At 42.8% G+C, this 17,075-nt stretch overlaps 1 protein-coding gene across 1 annotated transcript in view; it reads right to left on the bottom strand.

The window, feature by feature from the left end:
- The window catches only part of vwa8 (von Willebrand factor A domain containing 8), a 340,247-nt gene that overhangs the window by 39,872 nt on the left and 283,300 nt on the right, over nt 1-17,075 (bottom strand). Inside the window, 1 exon segment of the mRNA XM_043694451.1 lies at nt 16,057-16,165. Within this exon segment, the coding sequence (XP_043550386.1) occupies nt 16,057-16,165 (109 nt within the window).

Raw genomic sequence — 17,075 nt, 5'->3', positions numbered from 1 at the left:
AATTTTACCAACAACTGAGGTTAGGCTAATTGGCCTATAATTTTCCATCTTTTGTCTTGATCCTTTCTTGAACAAAGGGGTTACAACAGTGATCTTCCAATCATCCGGGACTTTCCCTGACTCCAGTGACTTTTGAAAGATCTCAACCAACGCCTCCGCTATTTCCTCAGCCACCTACCTCAGAACTCTAGGATGTAGCCCATCGGGGCCAGGAGATTTATCAAAACTTCATCTTTATCAAACTTTATCAAACCTTACTTCATTTCACCCGATCGGCATATCCTTCTACTCCCTGTTTTCTGTCATGTACTTATCTAGGTTCACCTTAAATACATCTACACTATCTACTTTTCACATAGTGTCAGCCAAACTGAAAATGAACAGAGATACAGCGAGTAAGGGTTATTGTTATATTTGTTCATGGAAAATGAGCTTGTCTGGCTCGGTCAGCACTTACTTGACTTGAGATACTCACATCCTGTGAAAAAAAGCTAAATTTAAAAAAAAAACAATTTATATCAGCTTCCTTCAAGTCAGTCAGCATTCACTTAAGCATGAGATGGCTACCAGTATTCAATGGAATATAATTAACTTTAGCACCAATTAAAGTAAACGACCAAGAGCTGAATCTTACTTTTATTTGACCAAGTGTGAGTTGTGCAATGATTTTGGAGGCTTTCTTGTCACGTGGCCAAGTACATTGTTTTCACCAAATCTTACCCAAACTCACCTTGTTAACTGACTATCATGCCCCATAACAGCACTCATGTCTGATTATGGCCCCATCTTACCACACGCCATTCCTGGATCAATCTGCTACTGCCGTGATATCCTGGAACTGACCAGAATCCCATACAGCTGCACCACACTGAAAAGGCCATTGTGCACTCAGACAAACACCGTCAGCTCGGAGCTGTGTTTCAGTGTTCCTGACACTTGCCCTGGACATGGCGGTGTATCACTCTCACAAATGCCTGCAACATCATCCTGACCCAACCACTGTGTGCTCTCTGTGCTGTCTACCCACTCACATGGGACACCTCCCACCTGCACCAACAGTAATAACTATGTCCTCCACATTCGTCTCCTATAATCCTTGCCTCACTCTTATTCCAGGAGGAAACAGCCCATAGTCAGGCAGAAAGAGTCAAGACTGGGCGTGTATTGCTTGTCATTTGACCCATCATCTTTTGAGAGGGTTCTGACTCTGACAGCCCTGAGCAGCTTTCTGACTGTGTCGAAGCCCCTGACCAATACCTGAGGCTGGCCTTGACTTACTGTGCCAGGAACCCTGCATCGAAAGCTATCCCCAAGAGTTGACTGAGGCCGGCTGTCAACTATGACTAGCTTCCCGGCTTTGTGCCTGCACTAAGCTGATGTAACATGACCCTGGTATAATTGGGCTAAAGCGGCAATGCAATGCAAGTCAGGGACGCTGTGAACATCCAGGTAGTCTCATAGTGACTGAGTGTCAGGAGAGCGCACAAGCAGCCTGGATGTGCTGCCTGGTCCAGTCCCATGAGCTGGGTGTGTCCCCCTGATTGCTCAGTGTCCTTGCAGCAGCATTACAATGAGAGTTGCACTGAAATGCAGACGTGTCCTGTAAATGGATCGTAGCTGTGTTATGAGGGTTCACAAAGGCTGGAACATTGCGGTTGCCAAAGTCAGTGGATGTGGGACGTATGTGACAGGTGCCCTGAGATGTTAGTGCCCAGTGTTCAATACAGAAGTCCGTCAGAGCAAATGGTATGCTGAAATCACCAGGTAACTTCTCTGACTTCCATGTCCAGAATTTTCCACATTGAACTTGTTCAGTGCACTTGGTAAGATAAGCTGAATATTAATGAGGAGAGTTGTGGTATTAACCAGTCCTTGTTTAACAAGCAATAATCCCTCTTAATTGTTAAACCATCATTGCCTCATGAGAAACTTGCCTCGCCCCTCTGCAAAAGCATAAAAGAGAGTGAGATAGATCTGCTTCTTATCTGATTCTGTCACAAATCCTGCCATAGCCCATGTCATTCAGATTCGTATAGGATTATACCTTAGACTTCCTTTGGCATTGTTAACTGTAAAGTGGAGCCCGTGTGAGACAGTGGCTCAGTATGTAGTACTCACCTCCAAAGTCTAAAAGTGCAGCGCTGGGAAAGCACAGCAGGTCAGTCAGCGTCACAGGAGCAGGAGAGTCGATGTTTCACGCATAAGCCCTTCGTCACCTTCAAATCATCAAGATCTGGCTTCAAATCCCACACCAAACTTTGAGCACAAGATTTACACCAACTCCCAGTATAGTACCGGAGGAGTGCCACACTTTGGAGATGTCGTCTTAATCTTTCAAAACAGACTACTGAATTAAATGATCCAATGGCAAGATTTCAAAGCAGAGTACAGAAGCCCTTCAAGTCTAATATTTAAAACAACGCTCGTAAAGAAAGAATAGCTGGTCATTGCCATATAATCTTGTACACAGCAAGCTCCCACCAACAGCTAGCTGGCCGTTAGCACATTGCTGCTTGTGGTAGCTTTCTGTGCAGAGGTTGCCGGCTGAGTTTCCTACTTTACAATAATGATAATGTTTCATAAGCACTTCACTCTCTGCAGAACACTTTGGGGCATAGCGAGGTTGTGGCAGATAGGGCACAAATGTTGAACTAGGCGAAAGTGAGGACTGCAGATACTGGAGATTAGAGTCAAGATTAGAGCGGTGCTGGAAATGCACAGCAGGTCAGGCAACATCCGAGGAGCAGGAAAATTGAGGAATGAAGGACTCCTGCTCAAAATGCCGATTCTCCTGCTCCTCGGATGCTGCCTGACCTGCTGTTTCACATCACTGAAAATCCACATTTTCTTATTGAATATCCAAATTTGTTCCTTAAGGTTGAGTGTGCCAGATTTCTATGGGCGAAATTCTGTTCCGGACCTGCAACCATCGATACTTATTTATAAATCATGGCATAAACAGGCTCCATGAGAAGATATAAAGGAAGTTCACCAGTAGTGCTTTCTAGTGGTGGATGGTAGCTGGGCACCTGAGGAGAATTGGATTAGTATTTGAGCAGTAAGAACAGAAAAGGACATGAAGAAAGCTCAGGATACGAACTACACAGTTCCAGGAAATGACTAGCATTGGCACAGGCTCAATGAGCAGAGTGGTCTCTTTCTTTGCTATAAATCATATAGTGTGGGAGAGATTGATCATTTAGATGCTGACAGCCATTAAGCCAAGAGCAGATGTGGAGGTTTACTAGGGGCTGTTGTGTTCCAGTTAAATTGGATCAGCTGGACATATCAGTGTATAATCTGCTCATAACTGGATAGAAAACGGAACAGAGTGCTGACATTTTACTTGTCTTTGCTCAGAATACAAAGAGCGCTTGTAACTTGTTGTCAGTCATTATCCAGTGATCTGCAAAGCCATGGAAACAATTTAAACAGAGGCGCAGCAACCACAGACTTGTAACCCAGAGTAACCTCTTGTGTGCACTACTCTTAATGGAAACGGGGCTGCAGCTAAATACATTCAGGATTGCATCAAGTGCAGGAGGAGGAGACGTCAATGAAAAAGAATTGCAACTCCCAGGTTTCATGACAGCAGTCCCCTCACAAACTTTTAACCACCTGAATAGGCGCTTTACATTAAAATAAATGGAAGGTTAGCTTGCTTCTGCTGTTAGAAGTTGCAGTGCATCATGGTATTGTAAGGCAGGTGGGGGCATGATGGCAAATGCTTCAAGAGCTGACAGATTCACTGTTAACTGAAGTCCCAGTTGGTGTTTATTTTCCAGCTGCACATGACTAGCTTTCAGTACTGAGCTGGTGGTCGCGCCAGCCTGAAGGCACCTTCTGTTCAATAATGACTTCTCATCATCTGGGTGTATGAACATCAAGCTCTGTCCTACTATTCAGCTCCTAGACTTCAAAACACTCACTTATTAATGGTTATCTCTGTACAATTACCCAATCTATGTATTTATCTGTCTGCTAATAATAACAGCTATTCAGTAGGCTGTTTTGATCTGATAACTTCTCTGCTTTTATTCGTTGACAAGAACATAGGAGTAGGCCATTCAGCCGAAGTTTCCTCTGCCATTTCAATCACTTTGAAAATGTGCCTTGCATTTTTTTTTAAAAATCAGGGTCAGTGCTGAGCCCATTACTGTTTGTTTTCTACATCAATGATTTAGATGAGATGAGGCATGATTAGTAAGTTTGCAGATGACATTAAAATAGGCAGCATCAGGGACAGTGAGGAAGGTTATCAGGAATTGCAGCAGGACCGTGATCAGCTGGGGAAGTGGGCCGAGAAATGGCAAATGAGTTTAATATAGACTTGCATTTTGAAAAGTCAAATCAAAGTAGGAGTTTCTTGGTGAATGGTAGGGCCTTAAGGAGTGTAGTGGAATAGAAGGACCTTGGAGTTGAGGTGCACAGTTCTCTGAAAGTGGAGTCACAGACAGACAGGGCAGTGAAGGAGGTTTTTGGCCCACTGGCCTTCATCAGTCAGGGCACTGAGTATAGAAGTTGGGAAGTTATGCTGCAGTTATACAGGACGTTGGTGAGGCCGCACTTGGAGTATTGTGTTCAGTTTTTGTCACCTTGTTATGGGAAGGATGTTATTAAACTGGAAAGGGTGAGATGAAATTTACAAGGATGTTGCCAAAACTCAACAGTCTGAGTTATAGGGAGGACTGATCAAGCGAGGACTTTTTTATGTGAGCATAGGAGACTGAGGTGGGATCTTATAAAGGTGTATAAGATCATGAGAGACATGGATAGGGTGACACCTTCAGTCTTTTTCCCGGGGTGGGGAATCCATAACTAGAGGGCATCAGTTTAAGGTTAGAGGGGAACGAATAAAAGGGAATCTGAGGGGCAACATTTTTACACATGGTATGCATGGTGTGCACATGGAATGAGCTGCCAGCGGAAGTCGTTGAGGTGGGTACATTAGTAGCGTTTAAAAAACATTTGGTTAAATAATGGATAGGAAAGTTGTGGACTGTACAGAAGGATGTTGTGGGTTACAGAGGGACATAGATAAGCTGCAGAGCTGGGCTGAGAGGTGGCAAATGGAGTTTAATGCAGACAAATATGAGGTGATTTGGTTTGGAAGGATTAACAGGATTACAGAGTGCTCAGCTAATGATAAGATTCTTGGAAGAGCAGAGAGATCTCGGTGTCCATGTATATAGATCCCTGAAAGTTGCCACCCAGGTTGATAGAGTTGTTAAGAAGGCGTACAGTGTGTTAGCTTTTATTGGTGTAGGGATTGAGTTTAGAGCCATGAGGTCATGTTGCAGCTGTACAAAACTCTGGTGTGGCCACACTTGGAGTATTGTGTACAGTTCTGGTCGTCGCATTATAGGAAGAACATGGAAGCAACGGAAAGGGTGCACAGGAGATTTACCAGGATGTTGCCTGAATATGGAGGGAAGGTCTTATGAGGAAAGGCTGAGGGACTTGAGGCTGTTTTTGTTAGAGAGAAGAAGATTGAGAGGTGACTTAATTGAGACATACAAGATGATCAGAGGATGTGATAGAGTGGATAGTGAGAGCCTTTTTCCTCAGATGGTGATGGCTAGCACGAGGGGACATAGCCTTAAATTGAGGGGTCATAAGTATAGGAGAGATGTCAGAGGTAGATTCCTTACTCAGAGAGTAGTAAGGACTTGGAACATCCTGCCTACAACAGTAGTAGACTCGCCAACTTTAAGGGCATTAAAGTGGTCATTGGATAAACATATGCATGACAATAGAATAGTGTGGGTTAGATGGGCTTCAGATTGGTACCACAGTTGGCGCAATATTGAGGGCTGAAGGCCTGTACTGCGCTGTAATGTTCTATGCTCTAAAGGTTTAGAAGGATATGGGCCAAGTACAGGGAAATGGGGTTAGCATGGATGGACATTTTGGTCAGCACGGACCAGTTTGGGTCAAAGGGCTGTATCTGTGCTGTAGGACGCTCTATGACTCAAAACACTGAAGTATTTTAATAAATGTCTTCATCGTGATGATTCACATAAAGTAAATTTCAGACTCTTTTGCTCCTTGCGCAGTCTAGTGCCTGAATAACAATTGCTGGAACAAGTAAACATTTGGAATATGTCAACTAAAGTAAAGGAAAATCCTAAGTTATTTTACACGTATCATGTACAATTCTGGTCTCCCTCCAATTGGAAAGATGTTGTGAAACTTGGAAGGGTTCAGAAAAGATATACAAGGATGTTGCCAGGGTTGGAGGATTTGAGTTATAGGAAGAGGCTGAACAGGCTAAGGCTGTTTTCCCTGGAGCATCGGAGGCTGAGGGGTGACCTTATAGAGGTTTACAAAATTATGAAGAACATGGATAGGATAAATAGACTATGTATTTTCCCTGGGCTGGGGGAATCCAGAACTAGAGGGCATAGATTTAGGGTGAGAGGGGAAAGATTTCAAAGGGACCTAGGGGGCAACCTTTTCACGCAAAGAGTGGTGTGTGTATGGAATAAGTTGCCAGAGAAAGTGGTGGAAGCTGGTACAATTACAGCATTTAAAAGGCATCTGGATGGGTATATGAATGAAAAGGATTTAGAGGAATATCGACCAAGTGCTGGCAAATGGGACTAAATTAATTTAGGATATCTGGTTGCATGGATAAGTTGGACCGAAGGGTCTGTTTCCGTGCTGTACATCTCTATGACTCTAAATAGATTAAGGATAAAGAGGGAAAGATTAGGGTCCATTAAGGACCACAGTGATAATTTGTGCATGGAGCCTGCAGATATAGATTTAAATGAATACTTTGTGGTGTTGAGAGGGATAATGTGAATATAGATATCAGGGAAAAGATCTGTGATATACTTACAGAATTTTGCACACATAGACAGGATGTTCTGAGTGGGCTGCTGAGTCGATATGGATCGTTTCAGCATCTGAGGAATCGTGAATGGTACTGACCACTGTGTGAACATCCCCATTTCTGACCTTATAAGTCTAAGTTCTTAAGATTCAGCCCACTGAGTGTACGCCACCATTCGATCATGGCTGATATGCTCCTTACCTTCATTTGCCTGCCTCCTCTCCATATCCCTTCAACCCATTAACAATTAAAAATCTGTCTAACTCTTCCTTAAATTGACTCACTATCCCAGCATGCACCACACTTTGGGGTAACAAATTCCACAGATTCACAGCCCTTTGGGAGAAGTAGTTTTTCTTTAACTCTGTTTTAAACTTGCTACCCCTTATCCTAAGACTACGACCTCTTGTCCTAAAATGCCTCACAATAGGATGTATCCGCTCCACATTTACTGTATCAGCTTGAATACCTCAATTTGATCTCCCCTCATACTTCTACATTCCAGAGAGTATAGGCCAAAACTGTTCAATCTCTTTTCATATGACAAACCCCTTATCTCTGGAATTAATCTAGTGAAGCTCCTCTGAACTGCCCCCAATGCTATTATATCGTTCTTCAAATAAGGGAACTAAAACTGTGCACAATACTCCAGATGCGGTCTCACCAATACCTTGTATGGTTGCAACAATGCTTCCTTACCTTTAATATTCTATTTCTGTAGCTATTCACTTTCTGTATTATCTGCTGTACCTGAATGTTAGTTTTCTGTGACTCGTGAATGGGTACACCTAGATGCCTCTGCACTGGAGTCACCAAAGTCTCCTCCCATGGGTCACCTTCCCATTTTTTTGACCCAAATGCAGGAACTTGCACTTATCCACGTTAAACTCCATCGGTCACATTTTGGCCCACTCTCCAAACCTATTCGTATCCATTTGTAAGGTTCTTATTTCCTCATTGCAATTTAACATCCTGCATATTTTTATGTCATCTGCAGATCTGGCTGTCGAGCCTTCTATCCAAGTCGTTAATGTTGAATGTAAATAGCTGGGGTTCAGGGACCGAACTCTGTGGCACCCCACTAGCTCTTACCATCAAGAAAAAACCCATTTATCTCGACTCTCTCCAGTCAGTAATCTCTCCAGGCTAATAAATGACCCCTAATCCCGCATGATCCAACCTTGTGAATTAACCTTTTGCGTGGCACCTCATCAAACACCTTCCGGAAGTCCAGATAAATTACATCTACAGCATCCCCATTATCCACTTTGCTTGTTACATCTTCGAAGAATTCTAGCAAATTTGTCAAACATGATTTGCTCTTTATAAAACCTTGCTGACTCTGATGGATAGTGTTTTGACTTTCCACATATCCTGAAATTGCTTCTAACACTTTCCCAACAACAGATGTTAAACTAACTGGTATGTAATTTCCCACATTTTGTCTCTCTCCCTTTTTGGATAAGGGCTATTAGCTATTTTCCAAGCTTTCTAGAACCTTTCCCATGTCCACCAAATTTTGGAATATTGCAAACCAATGGATCTACTACCTCCCCTGCTACTTCCTTTAATACCTTAGGATGTAGGTCACCAGACTCGGGGGACTTGTCTGTCCTCAATCCTACTAATTTGCTTAGTACTTTTTCCCTACTGATGTTGATTACTCTATGTTTTACCTTATCTATTGCCTCTGACTTGCCTATTCCAACAGGAGTGGTACTACTGTCCTCCACTGTGAAAACTGAGGCAAAGTATTGATTCAGCACCTCTGTCATCTCGGTGTTCCCCACTATTAACTCTCCGGTTTCATCTTCCAAGGGATCAACATTCAATTTAGTGACTCTCTTCCATTTTATGTACCACTAGAAGCTTTTGCTATCCTTTTTGATGTTTTGCGCTAGTTTTCTTTTGTAACTTCCCTTAACTCTTTTTATTAATTTTTCAGTATCTCTTTGTTTATGTTTGAAAGTTTCCCAAACTTCGTGCCTACCACTGGCCTTTGCAATAAGGTATACTTTAGTTTTTGATTTTATATTGTCCATGACCTCATTATTTAGCCATAGATTTTTTTTAACCCCCACCCCCTCTTACTATCTTTCTTTCTCATTGGGATATTTTAGTTGTGAGGAACTGAGTAGCTCCTTAAACATCTGCTACTGCTCATCCACTGTCTTACCATGAAGCCTTCCTGCCCAATCTACTCAGGCCAAACCTGTTCTCATGCCTATATAATTTCCTTTGTTTAATTTCAGAACACTACCGTGGGATTCCACTTTCTCACCCCCCAAACTGAATTTTGATTTCTATTCTACTTTGGTAACCACTCCCGAGAGGATCCTTAACTATTATGTCATCAATTAATCTCTCCTCATTACACAATACCAAATCCAGATTAGCTTGCTCTTTGGTTGGTTCCACAACATACTGCTCCAAGAAACAGACTCTAATATATTCAATGAACCCTGCCTTCAAGCTACCCTTGTCAACTGGATTCTTCCAATCCACGTGCTTGTTAAAATCACACATGATTATTGCCGTACCTTTCTTGCAAGCTTCTAATGTTTCCTGGTTTAAACTGTTACCCACTGCAGAATTACTGTTTGAGGACCTGTAGATTACTCCTACTAAGTATTTCTTTCCTTTGTTATTTCTTATATTTATCCAGACTGATTCCACATCTTGATCCCCCTGTCATTTCTCATTACAGCACTGATCTCTTCCTTCACCATCTCCCTTTCCTTTCAGTCTATTTTTCCTTAACGCTGAGTATGATGGAGGGAAGGCCATTGATGAAGCAGCTGGAGATGGTTGGGCCTAGGACAGTACCCTGAGGAACTCCTGCACAAATATCCTAGAGCCGAGATGACTGACTTCCAACAACCATAACCACCTTCCTATGTGTCAGGCATGACTCCATGTAAGCAGGTTATTGCTGAGCAAGTGCTGCTGTTAATGACTTTTACCACTTTTCCTCCGGGTGCTCCAGTTTCCTCCCACAATCCAAAGATGTGCAGGTTACGTGAACTGGCCATGCTAACTTGTCCATAGTATTCAGGAATGTGGAGGTTAGGGGTATTAGTCAGGGGTAAATGTAGAGTAATAGGTGGGGGAATGGGTCTAGGTGGATGACTCTTCAGAGTTGTTGGGCCGAATGGCCTGTTTCCACACTGTGGAGATTCTATGAATAATCTATGAATTAAGAGTACTCTTGGAGTGGTAATTGGCTGGATTGGATTTGCCCTGCTTTTTGTGTATAGGACAATTTTCCACACTATTGGGGCGACACTAGTGCTGTGGCCGTACTGAACCAGTTTGGCTCGTGATGAGGCAAGTTCTGGAATATGACTTCACTAATATTGCTTGAATATTAGCAGGACCCATTGCCTTTTCAGTATACATTGCCTCTAACTATTTCATGATAATCATATGGAATGAATCAAATTGCCAGAAGACTGGCACTTGGGCATCACTGGTGGAAGCTGAGATGAGTCATCCACTTGGCATTTCTGGCTGAAGATTGCTGCAAATGTTTCAGCCTTGTCTTTTGCACTGATGCGCTGGGTTGTTTAATTGTCCGTCACTATTCATGATAGAATGTTGCAGGACTACAGAGCTTAGATCTGATCCACTGGCTGTGGGCTTGCAGTTTACAGGCAGTTTACAATGTTTGGCATGCAAATTGTCCTGTTTTATAGCATCACTAGGTTAACAGGTCATCTTCAGGTATACCTGGTGCTGTTCCTGGTATTGCCCTCCTTCCCTCTTCATTGAACCAGGATTGATTACGGAGCTTGATGGCAATGGTAGAGTGGGGAGCGGGGTATGTCAGGCTAGGAAGTTACAGACTGTGAATGAACACAATTCTGCTGATGTTGATGGCCTGTTGAGCCTCATTGGATTTCTAGATCTGTGCAAAATCCATACCATTGAGCATAGTAAATGTGTTACACCACACAATTCAGGGTATCATCTCTGTGTAGGTGGGACTTTGTTTCCACAAGGACAATGAGCTGGTCGCTCCTACAGCATTGTCACAGATAGATGCATTGGCTACACGTGGCTTGGTGAAGATGAAGTATGTTCTCCCCTCACCATCTGGTGCAGGCCCGGTCAAGCAATCCCATGCAGAAGGCCCTTCCTATATTTCTTTTACATGAAAGAAGGAAGCTCTGCATTTCTGAGAGGAGATTCTACTCCGGTCTTCCTCAGAAATATGAAGTCGCTCTTCCATTCTGACTGGTCTTCCATAGCATAGAATAGTCGGAGGAAAACAAACCACACAGTCATAACACTCACTGCCGTATTCTGAAATGTAGATGTCCAAACAGTCACTTTAACATCTGCTGATAAATGGTCAGTACATTAAGTAAGCGTGAGGTAAGTGTAATGGTAGGGTAGTGTGTCAGATAAGTAGGGTACCAGCTGGGACTGCAGGGTGCCGGATGAGTAAGAGGTAAGTCTCCAGGGCGCAAGGTGGTAAGGAAACTAAGTGATTGTTTAGGTGGGTCAGGATGGGGCAGACAAATTGAGATTAGTGGGGTGCCCGGAGAGCGGGATCAGATCTGGGGGCTCAGCATCAAGGGTGGGGTCAGGTCCAGCCGCCTGGGGTTCAGGTCGAGTCCTGGGGGAAGCAGTGGGTCAGAGTCTGGAGGGAGTAAAAGTGTGAGGTAAATGCGGGGTTGGTTTAATAAGTGGTCAAGAGCTAGACTCTGCATTTAATTTTTCAACTTTTCCTAAGTAACTATTATACTTAATTTCCTCAAAACTCATTGAGTTCTCTGAACTAAATAAAGACTTTTGAAGGGTTCCAGTAGAAAAGTCAATTTCCCAGGCAATTTTGTCCCTATTACTCAACCTCCATCTGCACTGGACTCACTGGTCAGTGAAAAATCTGGGTCAATGTTTTTAAATTCACTCATGGGATATGGGTGCATTTATTGTCTGCCCCTAGTTGCCCATGAGAAGGTGGTGAAGACCAATCTCCTTGAACTGCTGCAGATCACCAGTACAACTTCCTATCGACAGTACACCACTGCACCATAACCTTTGCTGAGTCTGCCCTCCTTTTGTACCCGAGTTTATCATTGTCATTTCCAGTGCTGAGGGTGCTATCAGGTGAACTGTCCAGTATTATTTCTTCATCAGAGTTTGTAGTGGTTTGACATAACTGAGTGGCTTCTTATGCCATTTCAGAAGGAAGAGTCAACAACATTAGAGCACTGTTCCTTCACTGTTGCTGGATCGCAACCCTGGAATTCTTCCAGATTCCACAACCAGATTCAATTCCAGCCTTGGGTGGTTGTCTGTGTGGAGTTTGCACATTCTCCCCGTGTCTGCGTGGGTTTCCTCTGTGTGCTCCCGTTTCCTCTCACAGTCCAAAGGTGTGTAGGTGAACTGGCATGGTGAATTGGCCATGCTAAAACTGCCCATAGTGTTCAGCCCATAGTGTGTAGGTTAGGTGCATTAATCATGGGAAATGGAGGGTTGTAGAGGAGGGGAATGAGTCAGGATGGAAGAGTTGGTGAGAAGCTGTTGGGCCAAATGGCCTGTTTCTACACTGTAGGGATTCCGTACTTCTATGAACGGCACTGTGGGTCTACTTATACCACACAGATTGCAGCAGTACAAGAAAGCCACTCACCACCACACTCTCCAGGGCAATTAAAATTGGGAAATAAACTCTACCTCAGCCAGTCGTGCCTACATCCTGTGAAATTATAAAATATTCTTTTTATTATTCCTGAAATCTAATATTGGATTCTTATTTTACCTTCACTCCAGTGACAACAATCCTACTTCCCAAATATCTTACATCTTTGAAATTGTTCACTATCACCCTGGATTTAATGGGTCCACTAATGTTCCCTTGCTTCTTCCCTGGTTTTCTTCAAGCCTCCTTCAGTCCATGTCTCAATATTCCCCACCATCCAATCTTCCTTCTTCCTCTTCAGTTTTTCCCTTGACTTTTCCAATAGTTGTTGGGCCGATCAAGACAGTCTGGTCATTGCTTTCAATGTCCATACAGGGTATTTTTTTGCTCTCTAACTGGATTTAGAAGCCATAAGACCATAAGACATAGGAGCAGAAATTAGGCCATTGGAGTCTGCTCCACCATTCAATCATGGCTGATAGGTTTTTCAACCCCATTTCCTCGCTTTCTCTCCATAACATTTAATCCCCATGGCAATCAAGAACTTATCTATCTCTGTTTCAAATCTATCTCTGTTTTCAATGACCTAGCCTTCACAGCTTTCTGTGGCAATCATTTCCACAGATTCACCACTCTCTGGCTAAACAAGACTCTCCTTATCTCCATTATAAAAGGTCTTCTCTTTATTCTAAGGCTGTGCTCTTGGGTCCTAGTCTCTTCTGCCAAACATCCACTCTGTCCAGGCCATTCAATATTGTCAAAGTTTCAATCAGATACCCCCTCATCTTTCTAAACTCCAACCCGTATAGTCCCAGAATCCTCAAACGTCACTCATATGTTAAGCCTTTCAATCCTGGGATCATTTTCAAGAATCTCCTCTGGACCCACTCAGGGCAAATACACCTTTCCTGAGGTACAGGACCCAGAATTGCTCACAGTACTCCAATGTGGTCTGATCAGAACCTTATAAAGCCTCAGAAGGACATTCCTGCATTTATACTCTAGTCCTCTCAAGTCAAATGACAACAGTGTATTTACCTTCCTAACTACTGACTCAACCTGCAAGTTTACCTGAAGAGAAACCTGGACTTGGACTTCCAAGTGTATTTGCAGTTACAATTTCTGAATTTTCTCCTCATTTAGAAAATAGTCCATGTCTCTATTGTTCCTACCAAAGTGCATGGCCTGACACATTTCTATGTTGTATTTCATCTGCCCACCCTCCTGACCTATCTAAATCTTTCTGCAGCCTCCCTGCCTCCTCAACACTACCTGTCCCTCTCCCTGTCTTTGCATCATGAGCGAACTTAGCCAGAATGCCCTCAGTTCCTTCATCCAGGTCATTAATGTATAAAGTGAAAAGTTGTAGTCCCAACACCAACCTTTGTCAAACACCACTAGTCGTTGGTTTCCATCCTGAGAAGGAACTTTTTATCCCCACTCTCTGCCTTCTGCCAGACAGCCAATCTTCTATCCATGCTAGTATCTGGCCTCCAACACCATGGGCCCTTATCTTACTCAGCAGCCTCCTGTGTGGCACTTTATCAAAGGTCTTCTGAAAATCCAGAGAGATAACATCCATTGACTCTCCTTTGTCTAACCCGCTCGTTAGATCCCTGAACTTCTATAAAGACAATGTACACCCATCTCAGACTGGTGTTGCTACTAAGACAAAGTTACTGTCGGTTCTTTATCTCTCTCTGTATCCAAGGAAACTGCAAACATGATACAGGTGACACCAGCAGCTTAATTCAACACCTTGATTGCAAGTTACATTGTTTACGTCGCTGTTAATCGTTTGCGAACATTTAGAAAACTCAAAACTACTTTAATTAAAAGTTTGCCGGTCGTGAGGCTGGATTAGTAGGAGGACCTCAGGTGGGACAGCTGCCAGTGTACAACTTGGGAGCAGCGAAGGCCATTAGATCCCACAAGCTCACATTGGCATTCAATAAGATCACAGCTTAGCTGGTTGTGTTTGGAATTCCACATTCCCATCTATTCCTGATAACTCATGACTGGTCACTTCACGAGCATCTATCCAACTTTAAAACTATTCAAAGACCCTGCCTCCACTGCCTTATGCAGCAGAGAGTTCCAAAGTCCTACGACTCAGAGAGGGGAAAACAAAATCCCCTCATGCCTGATATTTAGTGTTATGCTCGTGTTAATGTGACCAACTAATTTTAAAACAGTGCCCCCTAGTCTAGAGTCTCGATGTCAGGGCACCAAACGCCAGGGCGGCACAGTGGCTAGCACTGGTGCATCATAGCGCCAGGGACCCGAGATCAATTCCAACCTCAGGCGACTGTGTGGAATTTGCACATTACCCCCTTGTCTGTGTGGGTTTCTTTCGGGTGTTCCAGTTTCCTCCCACGGTCCAAAGATGTACAGGTTAGGTGGGTTGGCCATGCTAAATTGCCTGTAGTGTTCAGGGATGTGTAGGTTAGGTGCATTAATCAGGGGAAATGTAGAATAATAGGGCAGGCAAATGGGTCTGGGTGGATTACTTTTCAGAGGGTCAGTGTGGACTTGTCGGGCTGAAGGGCCTGTTTCCACACTGTAGGGACTCTGTGAAAGTAGAGATTCATTTATGAAATAGCACTGTGCCTTTAAGAGAGAGTTGCTCTGTCCTGTCTTTCTTGCAGAGAAGTGTTGTCACAGTGGAAAGAGAATATCCGCTTCAGAAGCAGTGGGTAAACAGCTTGGAGCTCCTCCAATGTTCTTTTTAAATTAGATAAAAGAAGGACGTGTGGCTGGAGTCAGGCTCACACAAACCCAGGGTTTTAGTTTTGTTTTCAGTTGGAGTTTGGACTTGGCTATTGAAGCTGCTTTTTATAGCTCTTTCTCTGCTGCGACATAGATTATTTTGATGTTCCTTTCTCCTGGACTGAAGAGGCGATAGCATGTAAGGAAAGTCTGTTTTGCTGAATTTGCCTTTGCCAAGGGTGTGTTTGTGGGATGCTGCTATAATGGAACTGTTGATAATTAGTTGTTAAATAATATATTAAGTATTTCAATAAAGTAAAGTTACGCCAATTTTTTAAAAATTTGTTTTTTTAACTGTGTTATAGACCAATCAAATCACACTTGGAACATAGCACTTTTTGCCTTTAACTAAAATAAAAAGTTAGGCTCCAGACTATACTGTTCATATATTTTGAGGGGTTTTGGTTTGGTCCATAACACAAGAAGCTGTATTGTTGGAGAAGAGATTTAAAGTAAGGCATCATCTGTCTGTTCAGGTGTTTTTAAGTTCTCAAAAGATGAGCTGAAGAAATGCAGCAAAGCAAAGCTCCTCGGTCAACATTTAATCTTCAACCAAAACAGATAAATGAGCATGCATTTATTTTCCTGTTTGTGCAGCTGGTGTGGATACTAGATGGCTGGCACGCTTATCAACAAAATAGTAGTTCAAAATGTGGCATGATAAGCACTTTGAGGACACAAATGTCATATACATGTAAGCAATTTCAATCTTACTGATTATTCATCACATATGTCAAAGCAGACTTTGAGGTTTGTTCTAAGTTGGTATATCAAACAAAGTATCTTAGCTTCAGCTTACCTGTAGGCTGTCGAGAATGACTCGTATTGATTGGACTTGTCGGCGTATGGCGCCTGAAAACCTCTCATATGTTGCAGCATCATATTCACTCATATGAATTTCCTTTAACCTGTAATAGAAACAAAGTGGAGTGTTGGCTATAGGCTCCTCAAATACAAATTTGTCTAAAATACCAAAGACACAGAAAGGAAATATCAAGCCTGGATTAAAATCCAATGCATTACTGTATTCAAACTCTGATTCAGCTAGCTTACTTGACAGATATTTGATCCCCCACTAAATAACTGTGGCCAGTAAAACTGCTCTCTAATCATTGGGGCAAAACACATCTAATTCTGAGGAAACAAATTTGTAAGGAAATGTCAGTTATCTGTAAGAATAATAGGGTAGTTATGGTAGGGGATTTTAACTTTCCGAACATCGATTGGGACTGACATAGTGTTAAAAGTTTAGATGGAGAGGAATTTGTTAAGTGTGTACAAAAAAGTTTTCTGATTCAGTATGTGGATGTACCTACGAAAGAAGGTGCAAAACTTGACCTACTCTTGGGAAATAAGGCAGGGCAGGTGACTGAGGTGTCAGTTTGGGGCACTTTGGGGCCAGTGACCATAATTCTATTTGTTTTAAAATAGAAAAGGATAGACCAGATCTAAAAGTTGAAGTTCTAAATTGGAGAAAGGCCAATTTTGACGGTATTAGGCAAGAACTTTCGAAAGCTGATTGGAGGCAGATGTTTGCAGGTAAGGGACGGCTGGAAAATGGGAAGCCTTCAGAAATGAGATAACAAGAATCCAGAGAAAGTATATTCCTGTCAGGGTGAAAGGGAAAACTGGTAGGTATAGGGAATGCTGGATGACGAAAGAAATTAAGGGTTTGGTTAAGAAAAAGAAGGAAGCGTATGTCAGGTATAGACAGGATAGATCGAGTGAATCCTTAGAAGAGAATAAAGGAAGTAGGAGTACACTTAAGAGGGAAATCAGGAGGGCTAAAAGGGGACATGAGATAGCTTTGGCAAATAG

The sequence above is a fragment of the Chiloscyllium plagiosum genome, chromosome 7, assembly GCF_004010195.1.
Source record: "Chiloscyllium plagiosum isolate BGI_BamShark_2017 chromosome 7, ASM401019v2, whole genome shotgun sequence".
Classification (NCBI taxonomy): domain Eukaryota; kingdom Metazoa; phylum Chordata; class Chondrichthyes; order Orectolobiformes; family Hemiscylliidae; genus Chiloscyllium; species Chiloscyllium plagiosum.
Note: the sequence above shows the minus strand (reverse complement) of the source record. Positions and strands in the feature narration are given on the sequence as shown.